The 22,640-nt window shown below is 37.7% G+C and overlaps 1 protein-coding gene across 3 annotated transcripts in view; it reads right to left on the bottom strand.

Moving 5' to 3' along the window:
• The window catches only part of MDN1 (midasin AAA ATPase 1), a 92,529-nt gene that overhangs the window by 67,069 nt on the left and 2,820 nt on the right, over nucleotides 1-22,640 (bottom strand). For all 3 annotated transcript variants that reach the window (XM_058834535.1, XM_058834533.1, XM_058834534.1), the window contains exons 2-18: nucleotides 19,346-19,572; nucleotides 17,680-17,904; nucleotides 16,207-16,314; nucleotides 15,935-16,127; nucleotides 13,736-13,948; nucleotides 12,420-12,551; nucleotides 10,869-10,972; nucleotides 8,877-8,991; nucleotides 7,135-7,328; nucleotides 6,045-6,126; nucleotides 5,298-5,393; nucleotides 4,216-4,328; nucleotides 3,521-3,669; nucleotides 3,360-3,420; nucleotides 2,662-2,873; nucleotides 1,118-1,221; nucleotides 481-625 (exon numbers count right to left, since the gene is read on the bottom strand). In XM_058834535.1, coding sequence (XP_058690518.1) covers nucleotides 481-625; nucleotides 1,118-1,221; nucleotides 2,662-2,873; nucleotides 3,360-3,420; nucleotides 3,521-3,669; nucleotides 4,216-4,328; nucleotides 5,298-5,393; nucleotides 6,045-6,126; nucleotides 7,135-7,328; nucleotides 8,877-8,991; nucleotides 10,869-10,972; nucleotides 12,420-12,551; nucleotides 13,736-13,948; nucleotides 15,935-16,127; nucleotides 16,207-16,314; nucleotides 17,680-17,904; nucleotides 19,346-19,572 — 2,473 coding nt within the window. The remainder of the gene's footprint in view (nucleotides 1-480; nucleotides 626-1,117; nucleotides 1,222-2,661; nucleotides 2,874-3,359; nucleotides 3,421-3,520; nucleotides 3,670-4,215; nucleotides 4,329-5,297; nucleotides 5,394-6,044; nucleotides 6,127-7,134; nucleotides 7,329-8,876; nucleotides 8,992-10,868; nucleotides 10,973-12,419; nucleotides 12,552-13,735; nucleotides 13,949-15,934; nucleotides 16,128-16,206; nucleotides 16,315-17,679; nucleotides 17,905-19,345; nucleotides 19,573-22,640) is intronic.

Genomic DNA, 22,640 nt, shown 5'->3' on the forward strand with positions numbered 1-22,640 from the left:
GTGATTTTATCAGAAGTACCTGCATCTTCACAACAGCCACAGACAAGTGAAACTCCGACTTTTTTGTGCGTAGCAAGATGTTGTAACATTACAAAACATTTCAAAAATTATGTGAGCCCTAAACTTGGAACTCCTATTGTCTCTTTCAGAACAACAGCCAGTGCAAATCCAGCCTGGGATGCTCACACCACATCTGCCTCTCTCTGAAACTCTTGAGAGCAGCATTCAGAGACTGCACATTTTTTATCTTTACATCTGTAAAAGGAGTTAACTTTGTACACAGCAGCCCCTACAGTGCTGTTGAGAACACATCAGTGTTCTGGACCCTTTCAAAGAAGTACCAAGTCTACAAAGAGCACCTTCCTCTCTCATGCATACATTTATTTTAATGGTAAATGATCTCAACTTATTTTGAGCTACATAGGATAGGAAACTCTCCTGGATACCAAGATACAAGATAAGCAAGCATAGAAATAGTACCTGTGTCTCCTCTGTCTAGTAACACCAGTGACCCAGATGATCCTTCCAATAAACCACTCAGGCACTCCAAAGTCTCTGCTGCAGCCAAATTAATTTCATCCAATAAAATCCATTCTCCTTTTTTTACTGCCTGTGCCAGAGTACCCTAAAAGTAAGATCAATTTGTTAATCATGTTGCCAGCAATGAAGTGTCAACTGAAGCATTCAGATACTGGAAATACTCTGTGTGCAATCCACGGCTTGATTAGACAAATGGCAATTCCAGACCTTTTACAGCATTAGCAGTTTTACTGCTCTCTCTCAATAACAGCAATCATTTTGTCACAGAAGTCAGACAGTTATCATACCAATTTACCAGTCACCACTTAGATTGGCTCAAATGCAACAGATTTAAGATCCCCTTATTTGTGCAATCAACCACTGTAGTGCATATGCGTCACTAACACCACATGAAAATAAAGTTAATCTGAAGAAATCCATAGACACAAGCAGTATTATGCTCCTAAGGAATGTGTACCCTATTAATCAAAATTCACACCAAGGTTCTTGCCAGGAAACTCTTTATAATACTGATTGCAAAGTCTTTTAAATACTTCTAGTTATTCCTCCTAGCATCAAAATGCAAATATCCAAATACCTCAACAAATGCAAAGAGAAGAGCATTTTCTGTCATTTTCATCTGTTGATGAGCATGAGTCAGTTTAAGACCAAATGCTTCCCACTTTTCCTTCAGTGGTAAGCCTGCAAATAAAACAAATTTAAGTTTGTACCATCAGAACAATGGCACAAAAAAATGTTTGACAACAGTATTTTAACTAAGTTATTTCAAGCAGAGAGATGCAAAAGTAATCTCAAGCAACAAAAACATTCAAGTCCTGTAGATGACACACCACAAATAAAAAAAAATAATTTAATCTTGTTGTTTTGTGCATGTGTGGATTTCCGTTTTTTAAATTTAACTGTACCCATATGTCAATAGCACTCAGATAATTTGCTATTCATTCCCAGATGAGGAACTAATACTTATACTGTACTTTGTTCCAGCATGACTGTTACCACTCTCTAATTTCCAGAGACAGAAAGAGGCATGTCAAAAAAAACCAAATCCAAATCTATAACCCTTATGACAGAACAGATTAACAGTGAACACTTCAGTATCAATAATTAACACACTACTGCTTATCAGTTACAACAACATTTACTATGGCACTGCTTTCAGTTATTTGTTAAAATCACTATCTGAGCTACATACAGCATCAAAATTCTTTAAGAAACTTTGCAAGTTACAGATTTCAGCTTGTCTTTATTTTAGGATTGTCAATTCTTGCAATAAGTGGTCTTTAAACTCTCTTTTTAAAGAACAGTTATTTTAGTGTCTGTATATTCAGAAGAACCAGTTAAAAGAAAAATGAGGATAAAGTTCATAATTAATTTTATTTAGCCCAAACTGAATGAAAGCTACAACTTCACTTGTTCTGCTGGTCTAGAACCAGAAACAACTCCATGCAAGGCAAAGTATCAACACTGCCTCAGCCCCAAAATGGGCTGCGAGGTATGAAACAAGAAAAACTTATTTGGAGACAAAACCACAGTGGAACAAAATAAAGTACTAGGGAAAGTCAGCATCACTGACAGAGGAACCATGGCAAAAGCAAGCTCTTAAAAATAATTTCTACCTACCCTAAAAGTTATTACTTTGGGTTTGGTTTTGTTATTGTTGTTTTGCTTTGTTTTTAAAACAGGTCATGTTTGTGAGACATAAGCAGGTTCCAGGGCTGAAAGTATGAATGCATTCACATAGAAGACTGACACACAACCAACCAGGACCGCTCACCAGCACAGCTAACAAGTGCTCAGTGAAGACCAGATGTCAAGGGTACCACAGGGCAGACAATCTCAGACATAGCTAACAGCAGAGATGAAAAGGAAAAAAAAGGAAAAGGGAAAAAAACCAACAAACCAAAACAAAACCCAAACACTGTTTTAACAGCATTCTGAATGCTTTGTTGCAACATTGACATTGCATTTCTCAAAACCAGAAAAAAAATATGTAATATAGTGGAAGGAAAAAACCCCTAAACCTCAAACAAGCCCAAATTAAAAGAACAAAAGTCACCAGTATTTATCTATCCTCTGCAGTGGTTTAGTACTCATGTGTGTTTGATCCATCTGAAGCCTTACCAGATGCATTTTCTTTTACTTCTTTATTAATAGCAGACTTATGAATATGTTGCATTAGTTTTAGCAGATCATGCCAACGTCTCTGCCTGTAGCAAGTCTGAATGTGTCCCAAGAATGTTTGATTTTTCTTCCTAGAGAATGTCTGAGAGAAGAGTTCTTCAAAAGACTCTCGCAGAGGGAGCCAGATCAGCTTGTTATCCACAGGCTTGTAACTGAAGAGATGCAAAAGAGTAATTACTTATGGGAAACAGTCATCTGTGAACTTAAAAAAGAAAAGTCCAAAACCAGTTACTTGAAACAACAACAAGCTGCATGGACGAATCCTTGTTTCTGAAGTTTTTTACTCAACCAACAAACTAAATAAAATTGCACATATTTAAATGCACCTCATGAGGTGATTTTGTAAAAACAGGAACACGCTGAAAAGCAAAATATTTATAATACTACCAGTGTGTCCAGTGAATATTAGGTCAGATTGATATTGAACAGCTTGGCCACTTTTAAAGACAATGGGCTGTGTTTCTGAATGACTTAATCACACACAGCTCTGCAAACAGTTCAGTGAAACTGCTCTGCTCTCCAGCAAGGACAAGAAGGTTTCTGCATGCAAACGTATTTATTAAGACATTTATCCTACTATGAAACAGATACTGCCCACTTGTTCTGCAGAACAGACAAAACAGTGGTCAGTGACTCACCCCCCTAGGAGATCTGCCGTGTCACTTTGTTGGTTCATGTTGACAACCCTCAAACGGTGTCCTTGAAACAGAGATAAAAAGCACCATCAACTTGTAGGTTTGCTCATCTGTCGTTTTTCAAATTATCTTCATGTAAGTTACATTTTTCACACATTATTTACCTGTAATATGAGCTAGGTACTGAACCGTTGAGGTTTTTCCAGTTCCTGTTTCACCAACCAAAAGCACAGGCTCTCCTTTGACAACACACACTGCAAGCTCCTCAATCAGTACTGCAGATGGCCGTGTGGCAGCAAAGGTATGTTTTGCCCTGGAAAAACAAAGCAAGTTACTCCTAACTTAAGATTTATCAAGGAGCTCATTTCAATTCTACCTTTATTATTTTTTTAGTGAAATGGTTTGATTTGGGATTTTATTTTTAATATAGTCTGAAAATAAATATTTTGAAGATATGCTTGTAATAAGATATTTGTTTTTCTCAAGATACAGCCTAAAAATTCAGGGTTTCCAAATAACTTCCTGGTCAATGAAGTCAGTGACACATACTATAAAAATCTCCCTCTACAAAGGTAGATCCATTGAAATCTTTTTATAACAGCTGTGGATTCCCACTGCTTTGAAGACACTCTAGTTCAAAGAAGCTGAAAATCTCCATGCTTTGACTGCCAGAAGTGTATGATGCAGACACTCTTAAAAATACACAAGGCAAAACTTAGATTGCAAGGGAAGAGCTCTCACATTGCTTTCATTAGAGAGAGAATATCCAATTCACACTCTCCTTAACCCTGTGACCTGCTGTCTATTCTATTCCACCACAAAACATTTCAACTCACATGGAAACTACAAGATATTCTACCTTTGTACAGTGAGAGCATGATTCTGCTTCTTCACAAGATTCACTCTTCCAATGGAGACTTCTTGTTCCCGTATTGAAATTTCTGGTTTATAGAGCTCACAGAAGAACTCCACCTATGAAAAAAGCATCAGCATTTCCAGTACAAATGTTGATTACACCACAGTAAGAACACCCATGCCATGCTACCAGAATTGCTTTGCAGCAAGTTAATTTTTAATGGTAAAATTCTGTATTTTGCAGGTTTTACATAATCATCAGCTAAAATAGTGAAGTATCTCAGAAGTGTTTTTATCTGTACAAACAACTTTCAACTTAGTAAGTCGTTAATAGTCTCTGCCACTGTATTTCTACTTCATCTACTTCCATGGTAGTTCAATTACACAAACTTGAACAGTTATTTCAACAATAAGCAAACAATCTCCCTTAAAAAAACCTTTTGTGTAAACAAAGATATTTTGCTACTCAGAGAACAATACATTCCTGTAATGAAATAATGCAAAGAAGGACAAAAACAAAAACCCGCAGAAGTTTCAGGGATCCATCTGTCAACTTAAAGTAACAATAGAGGGAATTTGCTTTGCAGACTTCTACAGTCAGAAATAGTTGACGAAGAAATGATTTATTCTGTCACTTATGGAGCTCCACAGAGGCAGCTGATTTTGTAATCAGTGAGTACAGAACAAACGGCAGTAAAGATTATGTTTTTCTCTGATCTCTCCGTTTAAGTGATTAACATTCACTGTACACCACCTAAGAAAAAATACGTCCTTTGCTACCCTGTGCACCTAGTGGTGTCATGTGCTTAGGCAGCTGCTGTTCCAGCTGTGAAATCCTTTTTTTGTATCATGAGGCCATTTGCTCTAAAACAGGTTCCCTGGAACTTTCAGAGAAAAAAAAATGCAGGTGAATATAAAATAGGAGAAAAACAGATCCTGGGATGGAACAGAAAGCAAAAAAACTGAGACAGAGAGGTGGGCATAATTTTAAATAAAAAATAGCAGAACATATTTCAATTAATCATAGAAAAATTGCAAGCTATAGAATCTGCCAGTGAAGATCATGTTAATTGTAGCTCAACATACCTTTTTTTTTGAAATGTTTAGGTAACTTCCAATAACTTTTGCCATTTTCTGTCTGCTGCCTTGGTTGGACAACATGGCTGTGAAACAGTCCAATGCCTGTCAAGGAGAAAACCAACTTCTTGAAAACTAGTTTTGTATGACTTTATCTGTCAAGCACCATCTTAATCTAAATGAGCCCAAATCCAACCCAGCCACTGTAAATGGAACTCTTTCACTGTCCTCTGATTGAGTCAAACAATAGAGTTCAAAAGGATGCAATAAGAACTTCTAAACTCTGTAATGTAATGGGTTTATACCAAAAATAAAAACTTTTCAATGTCCAGTAATTAAAAAAAGTAATTATAAGATCGTACATCTCAAAACTGCCTCTGATGGATGCACACCCAAAAAATTCCCAACCTATACTGTAAACTGATAAATTGGTACGTAGAAAAGCAGCCCCATATTACAAGAAAAAGAAAGGTCTCAGCCATACGCAATCCCAAATTGTATCAGTTAAAATTATTTTGCACCATGCTCTTTGTATGACAGGAGCAAATTCTTTCAGCACCTTACTGCCAGCAACCTTCCTTGGAGCAACAAAAGTTTCTGATCAGAGAGAGCACAAACATTCCAACTACAGTCCAATTGCTTCAAACAAAACCAAAGAAATTCCCATCTCACATTCCCAAAGAGAGCATTTTGCGAGACAACACTAGAATAATTTGGGATCAACTGGATCAATTTCTGGATCAAATCTTACCGCACCTCCTGAAAAATATTCACTGCTGTGGTTGAAGAATTACTGTCAAAGTTGTAAGCAATTCTGCTGCACCAATTCAGTAGGTCTCTAAAAAGAAAAACCAAAAAGATTTGATACACGCATGCCAAAATACATAGCACCTTCTTTCATGTTCAGCTTAGGTCACAGCATCATCTTCTGGCACTTGCATGTGAAGCTGTTGTGCAAGTTGTACATGGGAAGACGCCAAGAGGACAATAATTCGAAGGAGCAGCTGAGCACAAAGCCCAACATTGCTTATAAACAGATAATACGTACTCTATCAAATCATAAGGTAACTGTAAACCTCAAAGGTATTAAATAATCCAGAAAGGTATAAATCCCTCATTTTTTCAAGATACATATTCCTTACCAACAGCAAGATCTTCCCAAAGGCAAGAAATGCAAACCTTGTTCTTGAAAAAACTGGTATTTTTATGCTCCACAAAAATATCAGGTACTACCCACACCTAGCATTTAGTAACTAATTCAGAAAGCACTACAGGTTACAGACAAATAGAACCGACATTTTGTAGGAGAGGAAGAAATAATTCAGCATCAAACTACATTTCATCACAGAATTTCTGAAATTAACAGTACATTACAGACACAGTTATTTTTGGTCACCTCCAGTTATAATGCTGAGAGTGCTCAGCATGAAATAATCTAGATAACATACTCAGTTACTGAAAATTATCTTCTAGCTGGGAGAACACTATACAGCATTATACAGCACCTTCCATTTCTTAACTAGTACCGATACCTTGTGTTAACAATAATTAAGAATAAATTCATATGGCCTGATGCCAACTAAGCACTGAATATGACAAAACCCACATGTTCCTCCATGCCGCCCAAAAATTAAGTATAGCAAAAGAGAAATTGAAATAATCCAGAATGTGTTTCTTTAAATGATATATTGTTATTTTAAAACAAAAAATATTTTCCAGTTTTTACAAAATTCACGATTATTCAAGCTTTCACCATTATTTCTAAAAAATTTAGAAAAATTAAGAAAATAAACCCTTCTATCTCTCTACCTAGCTGACTTCCAATAAATATATAAGAAAAGACAACCTTAGAGATAGCTCTCGTCCTTCCAGATTTGGTTTCTTATGTTCTGATCTTGATTCTGATGCTGCTTCTGGCACATGACTGGAGCCAGCAGCACTGTTTTCTGGTGCCTGATACTTGTCTCCTGCAAGGTCAATGAAAATGTCCAGCAAGTGATCTGTCACAAGAGCAAGGCTTGGGTATCTCTTTTGCAGAACCTGAAACCAGAAACAAAAAGGAAATTAAACAAAACAATGAAACAAAAAACCCATCTGCATTGGAAAGAAACAAACAGCACCCCAGTTTTTACCAGGAGATGCTTTGATATGTTAGTTAGAAAGCTATATAAAACTGCTCTCTTGCAATTTCTTGTCTGAAGAAAATAGACATATTGACTACTGTGATACTGATTTTGATGCCAAAAATTAACTTTGCCAAGTCAACTAACTCTACTCCAATTCATTTAATACATTTGCACAAATACCAATGGGAAGAACAAAGATTACATTCAATCCTATCTGAACCCAAACCATGACCAACTTAACAACTGATTACAGAAGTCCTTACCTCCTGTTCTTTTTATTTATGACTAAATTCATTTGAGCATTCAAACTGTCTATTCACTGGGCTGACAAAGGTCCGTTAAAGGGATAATTTTTCTTTTGTAATTTCCTTTCAGCTCAGTTCTCTCCACTGAAGCTTGCCAACCAAAATACTGCTTCCCAAAATTACTTTTCAATGACACAGGCCAGGAAAACTGGTTCTACCCTACCTGACTGACTTTTATGATTAACAAGAACATAAGACTGTTTTCAAGGCAAGCAGGTGGGTGTTCTCTAACCTAGTCTCTTCTGCAACTACTGTGGAATCTTAGTGCTTAATTTATACACTTTTGTGACTTAAGCTACAAAATTGCAGCAAAAGGAATAAAAAGAACCTAGTCCTAAGCACCACAGCTAACACTCAAGTTTTGTTTTTTCATAAGATTTTGATAGTTGTTCTTGCCCCACTCCTAACAATTAGCTGACAAATGACAAGAAACGATAAAAACCACACAGACATTTAAGGTCACCAGTAATTGTGCTGGCTGCTGAACAAGTCCAAAGGAGTGAATGAATTCTACCAAAAAAACTAATCTTCTCTATTCTAGAAAATTTAGAACTTTCTTGTCAACTCTTCTGCTAGATACTATTCACTACCTTTTCTCTCAGAAACGGGTCTTTAGAATCAGATCATGTTTTGAGCTCTGTATCACAAGGAGAATCTCCAAAGAATTCTATTTTCACATGAGCCCTGGGCTGCCTTAATCTACTGAAGAACTACACGAAACAAACACCTCCCAGAGAACCTAACAGAAGAAAGATGTTAATAGAAGTAGTTATTTTTAACTGACAACTGACCAACTATTTTTCAACTCAAAGCTTAGAAGTCAGAGTAAAAGTAAGCTCTTTTTTTTTTTTTTCTATTTCTCTCTGATTTCATGTCTCTGTGGGTTAATAAGCAGCAAAGCAACTTGATTCTTAGACCCACACAAAGCACAATTGTGTCCGTCAGGGCAAGTTCCAGGAATCTCTGTTCAATTCACTTTGAATTTTCCTGACAAACTCTTTGTTTATTTCAAAATTGGCAGCACAAAGCTGAAATTGTAAGGGTCTACCGTAGAACTTGAAGATAAAATAAGGATTCAATTAACTGCTGAAAAATATTTATTACCCTAAGCTGAAACTATTATTCACATGCCACAATGGAGCAGTACACCCCCATACCTCCTTGAGCTCTCCTTTGCTCATGTTATCCAGATGTATCTTGGTCCAGTATTTGTCCAGGAGAGCAGCATGGCTGCTTTGCTGCCTGTACCAACCTCCACCACAGCTGAATATCCTAAATCAAAACAATGAAGAAACACAGCATGTTGAGTGTGGCTGAAGAATTCAGCATTTTCAGTGCATTTCTGTGCACCAAAGAACATGTTACATAGAGCTGCTACAGCATAATGCAACAGGCAAAAACGACACTGTTTGTCACTGTACTGTCACATACCCCACCTTGCCTATCCATGCTTTCCAAATTACTCGCTATCACAGTGTTTTTCTTCCTACATGGCAAAATATCCATAGAGATACTTTCAGAAAACTTAACTTACTGTCAGTTGTCTATCAGAAGCAACATAGAGAATCCTTTTTAAAGGGAGAAGCCTAACAGAAGTGGCCTGTGAAATACCTTAGAGGATCTGTGATCTTATTGCAGAGATGCAGGAAAAGCATCTTCAGCCCTGTCCCCTCCACAGTGTTTCACAATTATTCTTCCTTGTCCTCCAGAATCACCTCTTTCCATCATACATTTCATTCCCTTTGTTCTTTTACTATAGAAATAACTATTCAGCCATGTGTTTTTACCCACTGTAGAAGTAGCCTTGCATATGCAAAGCATTAGGTTTGGGGCTATGATTTGGCTTTTGTTTTCTGGTGGAGTCTTGGTAGCTTTTTTCTTCTTTTTTATATTGTGTTTGGTTTCAATTGTTAAATACCATTTCCCAACTGTAAACTGCAACAGATTTATAGAATCTACTCTAATGAGCCTAATAAAAATTCTGATTTGCTGCTATACAAACTGTTCACTGATGTGCTAGGATAAATTTAAATTTCTTCAGAGTAGCTGGTGTGGGGCTGTGTTTTGCACTTGTGACCAAAACAGTGCTGATAATACAGAGATGTCTTAGTTACCCCTGGAGCTGGCAAAGAGGCAAGGCCTTTCCTGCTTCTCAGAAAAGCACCAGCACCACCCCAGCAGAGGAGGGTGAGGGTATACAGGGAGTTGGGAAGGGACATGGCCAGGAGAGCTCATCACAACTGACCACAAGGATATTCCAGATCAGATGGAGTCATGCCCAGCACATAAAGCTGTGGGAAGAAGATGGAAGGGTGGGGATGCTCAAAGTGATAGGGTTTGTCTCTTTCTTTGTGTGAAGAGCTTTGCTTTAGCTAAACTCTGTTTCAACCCATGATTTTTCCTACTTTTACTCTTCCAACTCTGTCCCATGCTGGTGGCCAGAGTGAACCAGTGCCTGTGTGGTGTTTACTTGCTGACTGAGGTTATACCGTGACAACCATGCATACGGAAATAAAAATTTTTAGGAAATGAGGCAACCAAAGGAGTTGAATACAAAAGACTCGATTCCAGAAGAAATAGATTAGAAGAACAAATTTATAGAAGAAAGACAAAAGCAGGCTTTGAAATAAACTATAAAATATTTGAAAACCATGTAACTGCCATTCCCCATATAGACCTCCTAACCTTAACCTTGATCTAATATTATATCTTCCTTTACAAAAAGTCATTTTGACATCCGAGGCATGAGCCAATACTACAGTGAAACAATCAGGAAGAGTATACTATATCTTTTTTCCGGTTAAAAAACATTACAAACACCTATATTGGTGCAAGACTTTTGTAACTATCAATAATAAACCTTTTTCACACAGTAATTCCTAAGAGTGGTATTTTGTCCTGGTGATGGGTTGGTTTTGTAGGGTTCCTCCCAGCAGGGTTCATTCCTTCAGCCTTGTTGAAGTGATTTTTCTGTACAAAGATTGGAATTCACCACAAAGCTGCTTTCAAGTGAAGAAAAAATAAAAAAAGTCACAGTTTCTATGACTTACATTGCTTGTTAATTGGAAATTGCTAAAATACTCCTACACAAGTACCTTATGCAAAAAGTACCTTGGCCTTAAAAACCTCATTTAAGTTTACAAACCTACCTTCTGGTTGCAAAAAATTGGAATCCTGGTGCTACTTTTAAACAGTCACCACGACCAGGAATCAGTAACTCTTTTTTCTCCAAAAGTGGAATCAGCACAGAGATCTGGAAAGAAAAAGAAAAATTATAAAACTTTTTTTTTTTGTGACACTAACAGACAGCACAACTATCCACACTTATTTCACACTTGAGATGCTGGAGCAATGCCACTGAGCACCACTACGTTGCCAGCAACTGCTACTCCCAGAGATACACTTAAAGCGATACTTAACAGGATTTGCAGAGTTCCCAGCAATTTAAATCAGCAGTGGAAGTCAAAGATGCAATGTTTACTTACCTTTTATCCTCCTGTATTCAAATTTAATGATAAGAGAATGGAAATGACAGCCTTTACACTGCCAAGTCCAAATCAAAACTATTTAATTTGTCAAATGACTTAATAGACACATTCAGATCAGAAGCTTTACTTTGTCTGCCTGAACAATGATGACCCGTGTCTCAACGGAGTCATTCCCAAACATCAACCTTTTTCTGCATACACACTGCTACCCCAGGAGAGTATGGTATCTATTTAAAGAATCTACCCTTCCCTGGGGAAGGACAGTAATGGTGGTGGAAAGAAGGGAGGAATGACCACACCTCAGCACAGAGGGAGGCACACAGAGATCCTTTGATATGGAGAAAGCAGACAGGATGCCTGCAGGGAGGACCTGAAGAAAGGGATTTGATGAATACAGGATACTACTCAGGGTATGCTCATAGTGAGTGCAATGAGTCGAGTCCACAGAAGCAAGTAAGTGCACGACCCCTAGCAGTGAACTGTCTGTACATACAAGCAGTATTCATTTGCAAGCCTAGAACCTAATAAACAAACTGACAGGTTATTCAGTCACACAAAGGATGCTTTATGGAACAGATATGAAAGGAAACAACCAGCAGAATGTCCAGCAGGCCTGTGCAGCAAAGCATCTCTATCACATTACTCCTGCAAATTGCTTGTTTTCAGAAGCCATTACTTCAAGAGGCAAGGATGACTGGCTAACTAGTTGTTCTTGAGCCAAAAAAAAACAGGAAATCTGTTAAAACTTATAATGCTTAGTACAAAAGCACATTTTTTACGAAAAAAAATGCAGAAGGGAAAGAAAAGCCCCACACAACAAAACAGACCAAAAAAAAAAATCTATCTTATTAACAGCCTCATTATCTATAACCAGCCTCATATATTGACAATATTCTGTGGTGTTTAGGGCCACATTTGGTTTGAAACACCAAAACATTATTAAACAGACACATTATCAGACATATTATCAGTGTCAATTCCAGTTTTCAGAGTGAAATCTGGCATCAATGTCAGGGTCATGTAGACCACTCTGTAACAAAGACAAAAACTAATGAGGTGTGCAAACACATGAATAAAGACAGGTGAATTCTTTCTAACCCCTTCTTAAGCAGCAATATTTTCACGTGCTGCTACACAACCCTGGTGATTAGACTCCCAGAACTGCCATGGGCATTAAGACTAGTACCTTAAAGCTAACATAAAGCTACATACCACATCCAGAGGAGCATAATCGATATCCTCCAGAAGTATCCAGTGACCTTTGGTAACAGCTTGTGTCAAGGTGCCAGGCTGCCACACAAACTCCCCTGGTACATCTGTGCACCGGTACATCCCCAGCAGAGTCTGTGACAGAAACAATCAGCACATCAGAGACCTGGGCATCACCTCCCCACAGGAAAGGAAGGCAAATACAACCAAAGCTGGCACAGAAGTGACATTTAGCCTCCACCTTACTGAACAATCTGTCTGGTAATCTGCCTGGCCTGTATTGCACTTTTTTTTTAATCAAGAAGAGAAGTTTCCTGCTTCCAGTGACAATTTAACTGAAACTTAATAACTAAAACAAACCAGGTAACTGGAAGTGAATTTATGCGTTGTGCCACCCTAATTTACAAGCAATCTAAAGTAACACAGGAAACTGTCTAGAGTCACACCAAACTTTACGTTTTTGGAAAGTCTGTGACTAAGACAGTGAACAGAACTATAAAGCAAGTTATTAAAAGGTAAAATCCAGTCAAAGCTTTGCTTTTCTCTCAAATTGTAACTTCAATATTTAAGCATTGCTTTAAAAATTGAGTTTGTGATTCATGTTTTATACCGTGAACTTCACCACTTTTTCTTAAATATGATGTCCTTAGTCTTGTATATGAGAAGAGAGAGTTGTGAGATGGTGGAACCAGGTGTTCCATGCAAGCAAAAAAGGTGCTTATGCATGCTAATAAAAGCCTTCTGATAGATACTAACCACCCTCATAATTAAAAATAAGTTGTGCCAAACAATGTAACTCAAGCTCCAAAATTCTATATGCAAAACAAGAATTACATTAAAGCATCTACAGACAGAGTTTCATCATTATTATGTAACTGCAAGTCACCTCAACATCCCAGTATCTTACTTTATTTCACTTTTATCACAAAACAAGGCATCAGATTGAACTGACATTAGCTGACTTAAACTGAAATAAGTGTTCAGTGCAACCTTTGGCATCAGAATCCTGCTTTTCCCAATATAAATTAATTTTTTTAAATTAAAAAAAAAAGAATCAGTAGAGCTCTTCTAGAAAAACCCTGATGAAACATAATTTGAATGCTACAGGTTCAGCACAATTATGCAAAGAACTTAAAACCTACTGGATAATAAGTTATTTTTCTTGTTTATTCATTCTCATTAATATTAAGACCTGTACCAAAGAGTTGGGCACTGTAGGGTCCTTGATAGAAAACGTATGGTTAGAAAATTAAGTCCATGCTTTAAGTAAAAGTTATGTCTCACGATCCAAACATAAAACATCAAAATTCATCCGTTACCTTGCTATCAGTTTGATCTCCAAGCTGAACTTTCAAAATATGAGGAGGTTTTGCTCTTCCTGTAACAGCCGCTAAATATTCAATTAAAGACGTTTTGCCACATCCTATTGGTCCTTCTAATAAAACAGGAGTCTGATATGCTACAGCAATAGCAAGGTTTTGAAGATTTGTGAAGGCAGATTCAACCAAAACAAAACTGGTGGTGTTATTTTCCTGTTCAGACATAAAATTTGAGTCATACTGAAATTACTTTGCTTACAGTTGTACAGCACAGAACAATTAGGAAAGTAAGACTAACAACAAGAAAAATTTTGGTTTGCAGATCTGCATATCAAATAAAATAAAGGAGTCTAAAGTTGTGTTTATTGACAGATACTAAAACAGATTTAATCCAAAACCTATTATGGGCGAAACACTTCTTGAAAAAAATACATACAACTTGATCCCAAGGGAAATTCACAGTAAGTTGCCAGTGCAGGCATAGTAACTTCAGCTAATAACAGTAATTATTCAGTCAGAACTCATGTCAAGCAAATAAAACTTGCAATATGAGCAAAATTAAATCATCAGAATGGATCACATTCAATCACAGGATTGTCACAGGACAAATCAAAGAGCAGTTGCATTCAAATGATGCACATAAGAATATTAAATTAATGAATGTGAGTATTTACTTCTTTCTCCAGAGGCCAAAGTATAAGATCATTAAACTCAGTGATACTCAATAGCATTTCTATTCAAAATTAAATAAATTGAGTTTATTGAATGGTAATATATCAATGCTACAGATAGTTTCCAAATATTCTGACTCTTGTGGTCTCTTACATAACTATATATGGCACAAAAATTAGTGCTTTGTGCCAAAGGGCTCAGAGAAAAGAAATCAAAGCATTGAAACAAGTATCTTGTATTTAACTCTGACCTTTTTTCAGGTATAGCTTGATGTACTCTGGAAACAAGAGAACCTGCTTCCCCCCCTCACAGTTTGCTCCTATGTCTTCATCGGACCTCCTAAGCTGTCACTGCACCTCCCTATTGTAACTGGAACTACACTGTACACCAGTGGAATCACTGTGATCAGTGGAATACCTGTGGCTATTAAAAAAAGAAAAGCATTCCTTTCAGGGAAGCTCTCTCTCCTCCCTCAGAGATAAACAGTATTCCTTCAGCATAGCCTGGCTTCAGCACAGCTGCAGCAGCTGTGATGCTGCCATGGGATTAAGAGTCTTCTTAAACAGCTCTACAGTTTACCCTGCTACAGTGAATTCCAAACTACTCTCTCAAGCCTATAAAAAATCCCAGAAGGCTAGAAAACAGTGAATTCAAAAACAGAAGCAAGGAGAAAAACAGGGTGGGGGAAGAAGAATTTGGAAGGCAAGTCCTCTTTCCTTGCTTCAGCTACTCAAACAGCTCTGAACTGGTTGGAACACTGGTAGTCTTCATTAATTTCTTTGTTCTGTTGTAAACCACTGTTATAAAATTAAACAAAAAAAACCTCATCTAAGAGCTAAAACTGGTACCTAAAGGAGAAAAATAGTCAGGAATACTGGCTGTAGCCACAAAGAGGGATGTGAACAGCTTAAGTTAAAGAGCAGTTTAGAAGAAAAAAGGTTAAATACTGTTTGTCTAAAAACGTTTATACCTTCGATGGGCTTCCCAAAAGTGTAAGGCACTATAGTCTGCATAACACTTTCTCAAGTGGCGACAGTAAATTCTTGCTCACTTCCTTTCTCCTTCCTCTGCTTTCTGGAACTTTAAACAGCAGCCTTGTTTTCTCAGAGAAGAACTGAACATATGTTTGGTGAAAGGCTTCATATAAGATTGTATAGCACAGAAGACCCTATGTCATGCAGGTAAAAGCAACTGTCCCAGATCCTGGCTTCAGTCAGCTCTGGATTGTCACCCTGAGACTGGAGTTACTATGTAAGGCTGAATATTCTCTTGTAGTATGCTTGTACGAACTCCTACTTGAAGGTAAAATGAACAGCACTATAGCTTCTTCACTGCTTCGCTCCACTGCAGAGCTTCTTTGTGGTGCCTGCATTATGCAACACTAGCTTACAGCACACATTGAGAGAGATAAAGATATGCACATAACCCACGATATCTCAGCACCGTCTAATCAGGAAATAAAGTCAGTTCACTGTACTTAGAAACTCCTAAAACAAAAATGTACTGACTTAACTGTGGATTACATACCTGCTCTTCAGCAACATGCTGTAGTCTAGGCAGCACAATGCCACAGACAGCTACTACATGTGCAGAGAGGTCACCCGACACAACATGTCCTTGTGTATAGCGCAGTTCCTTCTCCTTTTCCCAAAATGTGGAGTCTGGATTAGCCAAAACTAAGGCTCGTTCCACATTCTGCAGCTGAGATTCTTCTAGCAACCTGTGAAACCCATGTTTATTAACTCAGCTGAAAGCCATCATGGAAAACAAATAGTGCTCAAGATCTTAAAAGTACTTACTTCAGTCTGAAATGTATCAGCTCCTCAGGATTGAATATCTTCTTCAGGAAAGATAATTTATGCTCATCATTCATGCATGTAACCAGAGCAAGACAGTTTGAAGTGTACCTAAAAATTACATTTAGAACAAAATATGTCAAAACAGTTTAAGAAATGTAGTTTGACAACTGTCAATTGCATACCAAAACATCAAGTTTGGAAAAATGTGAAAAAAACTTTATTAATATAAATTATTTTAGCACTATGCTTAACATTCTTTCAGATGCACTATGCTTAACATTGTTTCAGATTAGACAAATACCTCAGAACTGAGGAAACAATTCTATCATGGCACAGTTTTTAATTTATACATAAATTAGCTAACATTTCTCTGAAGATGAAGAACTGAATTATCAGCAGAAATGTAATAAGAGAATGCACTTTCCTGAGTAAATGAAGATTAACATATGAGACAAGGAAAATGAAGTAATCTTTGCCCAATTATCTTCTCCTACCATTTCTCTTCAAAAATTGCATTTCATGCTATTTCTAAAGTAAACTTAATGCAATTAAATCAATTCTGAGTGCCTAAAAAAGCCAACAACTCTTGAGTCGTGAATACATAAAGCTGTCTTGCAACAAAGTAATGCTTTTAAATCATAAACCAGTTTTCATTCATTATAATGCTGTTTATAATTTCCAAGAACAAAGTTTTCAGTGAGTGTGATGGGGCAGAAGGAAGAGAAAGCAGAAGATCGTTACTGGACAAATGTTTAAAAGTCAGCTCATTCACTTAACTTAAGACTAAGGTTTGAACACCAGGTAAACCAATTCTAGTCAATGAATTACAAGTTCCATCTTTTTTCCTGACACTAAGTATGTAATTTTGAAGAGCTTCATAAATGACTGATAAGATTTGACAACAATCTTGGTTCTGCCCTTCCTAAATTATACACCTTACTTAAATTATGTGTTACTAACACAATTCTGAATTTATAAAGTGAAGACTATTAAACATCTTTTTTTAAAATAAAAGACACTATCAATACTACCACTGACGTAAGTAAGGTAGAGCATGTGATTAAGCTGAAGCCCTGTGGGCAGACATCTAACATGAAAGATCTAACCAAAATCCCATACAAAACTGTAACAAGGCCAATACAAGGTGCAGCTTAAATAAACGAGGTTTTACAGCCATTGAGAAATCTACATACAAACAACTGAAAAAAGAACCAACTTGGGCAAACTGAAATTATTTGGGAAGATTCTTTAGACCATAGTTTTAAGCGCTACTAAGAGCGAGCCTAAAATTCACTTTGTTATAGATTATTATAGCTTTCAAAAGGTCAGTTAAGAAGTACAGGTACAGATAGCATTGGTATGGACTCCTGGTGTTATCTGCAGATGCTTTCTATTGCATGTGAAGGTTGTTAATTACAATTCAAGATACAGATACATCTATCCAATGAAGAAGAGCTGGAGGTTTTAGCTTACCAACGGACTAAAGTGTCATGACTCCTTAGGAGTGGAATACACACACTCCAGTCCCACAGCTCCCGGAAAACTGATGGCTCCTTTTGTAAAAATCTGTAGGCAGCCTCCATGAGGTCCCGTAACTTCATTCGTCTGCGCCCGTATCGGACTGTGCTTGCATCTGAGCTCTCCAGGAAAAGCCTCTGGAAAACTGGTGATGTAGTTTTAAAGTATCTTAAAGCAAATCTTTTGAAGAGAGAGAAAAGCAGGTGGGAAATGTAAGTCAGCAGAAAAACAGACACTACTAAAAATGTCAGGGCACAGGTTCTAAGACAGTAATTGATGGTTCTAAGAACTAAGGCCTATAATTAACTTTGTCCACACAGGGAAAGACAACCACTTCAGCAATCAGCTGACAACAGACACTTTACCTTATTAGAAATCATTATTTAATTATCAAGGGGAAATAGTACTGCCTTTGGTGAAAACTCTTTGATTGCACTTGTTCACTGAAAAAATAATACTGATTCCTACTTATGTAACTTCATACTCTACTGGCCTAGAGGTCTAATGTTAAACTCAGAGATTTTGGTTGTGAACTAATCTCATAGCAGCTGTTTTGCTTTTTTGTAGATCACAGATGAAAATCAAATTGCATCTTACAAGACAATTTAATTAAACAGTGTTTGAGACTTGTATTCACTTAATAATGATTTCTGTTCAAAACACACTCACTATTGTGGGAAACAATTCAAATCCTGACATCACCTCTCTTCACCCAGGAACACTAACAAGCACATAGTCCCTGGATGAAGTGTTAACTGCAGTGTTAATGGCTAATGACTCAAACAATTGGCCATTTGTAAAAGCAGCAGTGCTTTGCTGATGTGCAGGCTCACAGCCCAGGTACTGTGATGGGGGTGAGCACCCATCACCCGGGGCTACAAGCTAGAGTTTGGGCCACACCTACAAGATAAGAAGCAAATCCTGCAAGGTGGGATTTTGCTTTTTATCATGACAATATCCTTGGCTCAGGTGTGAACACTCCACTCCCGGGAAGTACCTGGACATTCACAATGAAGGTTTTCATTCCTTCTGATGGAGCATAACTGGCTCAACTACCTTAGTAGTCAGGAGGAGTCATGAATCAAAGATCTCCAAAGTGCCCCCAGATTCACTTTTAGGAACTTCCACCAGAGAACTGGTCATGATCCACAGTGTTGCAACACATCATAAAACTCCCCACACCAGGGGAGGCACCTGGGAATTCCCACCTGAAACTGAGTGTTTATTAACCCAAAAAATTTTGTGTTCCATGGGATTGCCCCACCCCCTGATGGATCAACAGTGACCATCACGAGGACCAATGGACACTGAAACTGCAACAACCAAGTCTCACCGCTGGACCCATGGGTAGTGAGATCTTTCTATTCTTATCCTCTTCCTTTCTATTCTTATCCTCTATCTTTCTTTTCCCTTATACATTTGGGTAATAACCAAAATGGCTACATATGTCCTTTCCATTGTAACTGAAATGTTATAAAATAAACATATAAATATAAATGGCTCCTTTTAAATTATAAATACCACTCGGTGTCCCAAGGGATCTATCAACAAGAACTCGAGTTACCCTGTCTCCAGGGGCAGGTTGTAATGCTTCCTAAATTCAAACATTGACATTACTCACGGCAAAACATCAGGGTGGTCAGCAACCAGCTTGCTCATTGCTACACACAGCCTTTCATGCCGATCATGGTTGATTTGGCCACCAGCTTTAATAGCTTCTGCATTTCTTTCCAACAAATCCAGCAGGATGGGCCGAAATTGACGGCCAACCAATAGAGTACATTCTTTATCCAGCAATAACTGTGCTAAAGTATTGAGGATGCACTGACGATCCTGCTGAGTCCAAACCTAAAGGAATGGGAAGTGAAAACAGGTTAAATGGAAAATGACTTTGACTTTTAACTTCAAAATTACTCATGCAGGAGGGAGTCAGAGTGAATTTTACAGGAACAAATAGCTCAAAACCGAAGGGTGTCCAAAATCCCAAAGCAAGTATTTAATTGACAGAGTTTTCAGTATTAAAAATAAATAAAAACAAATTACAATACAGAATGAGTAAGATGCAGAATGATACACTAAACAAGAATTAAAAAGTAGCCCCAGAATTCTAAATTATACTTTATAACTGAAAGATAAAGCAATTTGTACGGGTTTTTTTTTAAGAAAAAGATTGGGAAAATGTTGAAACAACTAATACATCTTTCTTCCTAGAATTTCCATTGATGAGAGACACAAAACATTTAAGAATTTAAGTCCTTAAGTTTAAGTTGCTTCATGTTCACTATCTCTTAACAAGAAAAAAAAACCAACATACAATCAGTCATGATCACAGCCTTATTTTCACAGTTCTGACAAGAATTACAGCAAGCAATGCTCTTAACAAGAAGCAGCATGTATCTGCAGTTTTGCAGTCGAAATTACGTTTCTTTTTATACTGTCATACAAAAATGGTCATTTAGTTCTTTAAAATACAAGGAAAACATATACATATCTGTTAAAAGAAAGAAAAAAACCCAAACCAACACACCTTAACCTCACATCTCCCCCCACCCAGCCCTCCTAACTTTGTTACTGAAGAACAACCCATTTCTTGTGTCTTAGCCTTAAATTTGTCTGCTCTCCACTTCCATGACTTTGGAAATCAGAATTATGAATTTGCACTGTAGCAGTTTTGCTCTTCACTCAGATGCTCCATGCTCCCCTCCCTTACTGAGTGAACCCTTAGCCTGTTCAAGACAGAAATGTTTTTAATTCAGGTAGTGTTTTGTTTCAGCATCACATGCAGTCATTTCCTGCTTCTCCTAGGCTTTAGTTACTCGGGTAATACCTGTTCCTGGTCTCACAGATGTGGGATGGCTTCATTGTTACAAAAGTGCACCCTTCTAGAACACATGCAGCACTCTTCAACTTCCTCAGTCTCCTGAATTTGAAGACATTCATCCCCATACAGCATTAAGAAGCCAGGGAAACTGAGGTATATACATTACCAATATCAAACCCATCACATTAATTGCAGGCAGTTTCTTCTTACAGGCCTCGTGTTCGCTTCTACAGAACATATGCTTATCTGCCTCTCATCTATCACAGCAGCATTAAAAATAATTTTAAAAATGGAGCAAGGCCCCATTCATTACAGGGAATCAGATTTTGAGCAGCTAAATGATGGATAAGGTGTTCTAAGGAAGAATGGCTCAAAAGAACCAGAAATAAGCTCCACTGGAAAGATAAAATTACCCCCAGTTTTCAAATCTATTACATCTTTGGCTACCCAAATAAGGCACAATAGGGTGCTTAATTTATTAACCAGAGCTTTGAATATCAAATAAAGCCAGTTAACAATAAAATAACAAATAACATGACTGACTCATTAAAATTCTGTATTTACATGTCTACTGTTCAACAAATTCACGCCATTAGCAATTTCATGAGAGGAAGCAGTTTTTAGTCATTGAGTGCAGTACCCTTAGGACATAGAAAGCTCTTCAAAATACACACTGGCAACATTCACATTCAACAAAGAGACTGTCTATCTGATTTCAGAGCCAAAACTAAAAATTGTATAGAAAAGCAGAATACTGTCAGAGGGTTTTTTTTTAGCTAAACATGGCTTTATGAAATACCAGCTTTCTTAACCAATAGCAATAGACAGCTGATTTGAAAGTGTTCAGGTCTGTGATTGGCAGTAAATCTGTACATGTTGTAATAAATTATTGTTGTATTAAAAATTCGGAGTGTATATAAGAAAGATATGTTTTGTAGGAACATAAAAAAAAATATAAAGTATAGAAAAGCCTCTCCTCAAAGTAGGATGAGGCTTTTCTCCAAGAAGTTGCTGATTGCCAGCAACGCCCAAGATAACTAACCCAGACCGGCCTATCAACCCAAACAAACAGACAGGACACGGACCATCAAGAAAACAATGAAACTAGCTCGGGAAATTATCTACCTCCGGACCCAAGCAACGCCCTGCGGATTCCAGTGGGTAGAGGAACCGATCAGTGAAAAAGACAGGTTCCAAAAGAAAGACTTCGCCAGACTTAAACATCTCTGTGTTGAAAAAGCAATCAGGGGAAACAAAGGAGAAAACCCGGCCGAGATACCCATCGGCACCAGCCCGGATTCCACCACCCTGCCATGAAAAACCTAACATTGCAACACACACAGAATCTCCTTTACATATGAGGAGATTCTGGCCGGACACTAGTTAATGTCTTTATTCTATGTCAGGAAATCCATTCACTGGACAATCAAGGACACTTGGTGAATGGAACCTGCCTGGAATTTTGGCCTGAGGACTTAAAAATCCTATAAAACCCCAATCCTGAGGATGCTCAGACGTGGATTTGGGAAACCTATACCTCTGGTGTAGACCCCTGTCCACCCAGCGCTGCGCTGATCTTTTTATTGTGGGTTTTTATCGCTGTTTTTACTTATTATTGTTTATTAATAAATTTCACTTTGATTTTATCCCAAAATTGCCTTTGCATTTATAACAATGTGGTTCCAAACAGCTGCTTTAAGAAAGCATCACAAAAGACTGTCTTCAAACACAGAACACATACATACACTGTCAATTATTAACGAGCCACATGAAGCAGACACACAGCTAGGATTGAGACCTGGAGTCTGACACGAACCCTGCTCCAGCAGCAGGATGCACATCTTCCCAACTTGCAGAGTACGTGTGCTCAGTGCACACAAGGTACAGAAATCTTTAATAATACCTAGCTTAATTCCTAGGTATTAATTCCAAACCCTAAATTCATAACAGAAAGGATCACAGCAACGAGCAATCTGGTACCATGTGAAACGCACAATTCTGCTCATGACGCACAGGTTACACCAGACACAGATTTAACACTGGGATACTCCTAAAGAGTTGAAGGGTGTGAGGGCTGCACATGGGAAATCTTTCT

Source organism: Poecile atricapillus, chromosome 3 (assembly GCF_030490865.1).
Source record: "Poecile atricapillus isolate bPoeAtr1 chromosome 3, bPoeAtr1.hap1, whole genome shotgun sequence".
In the NCBI taxonomy this organism is placed as follows: Eukaryota; Metazoa; Chordata; class Aves; order Passeriformes; family Paridae; genus Poecile; species Poecile atricapillus.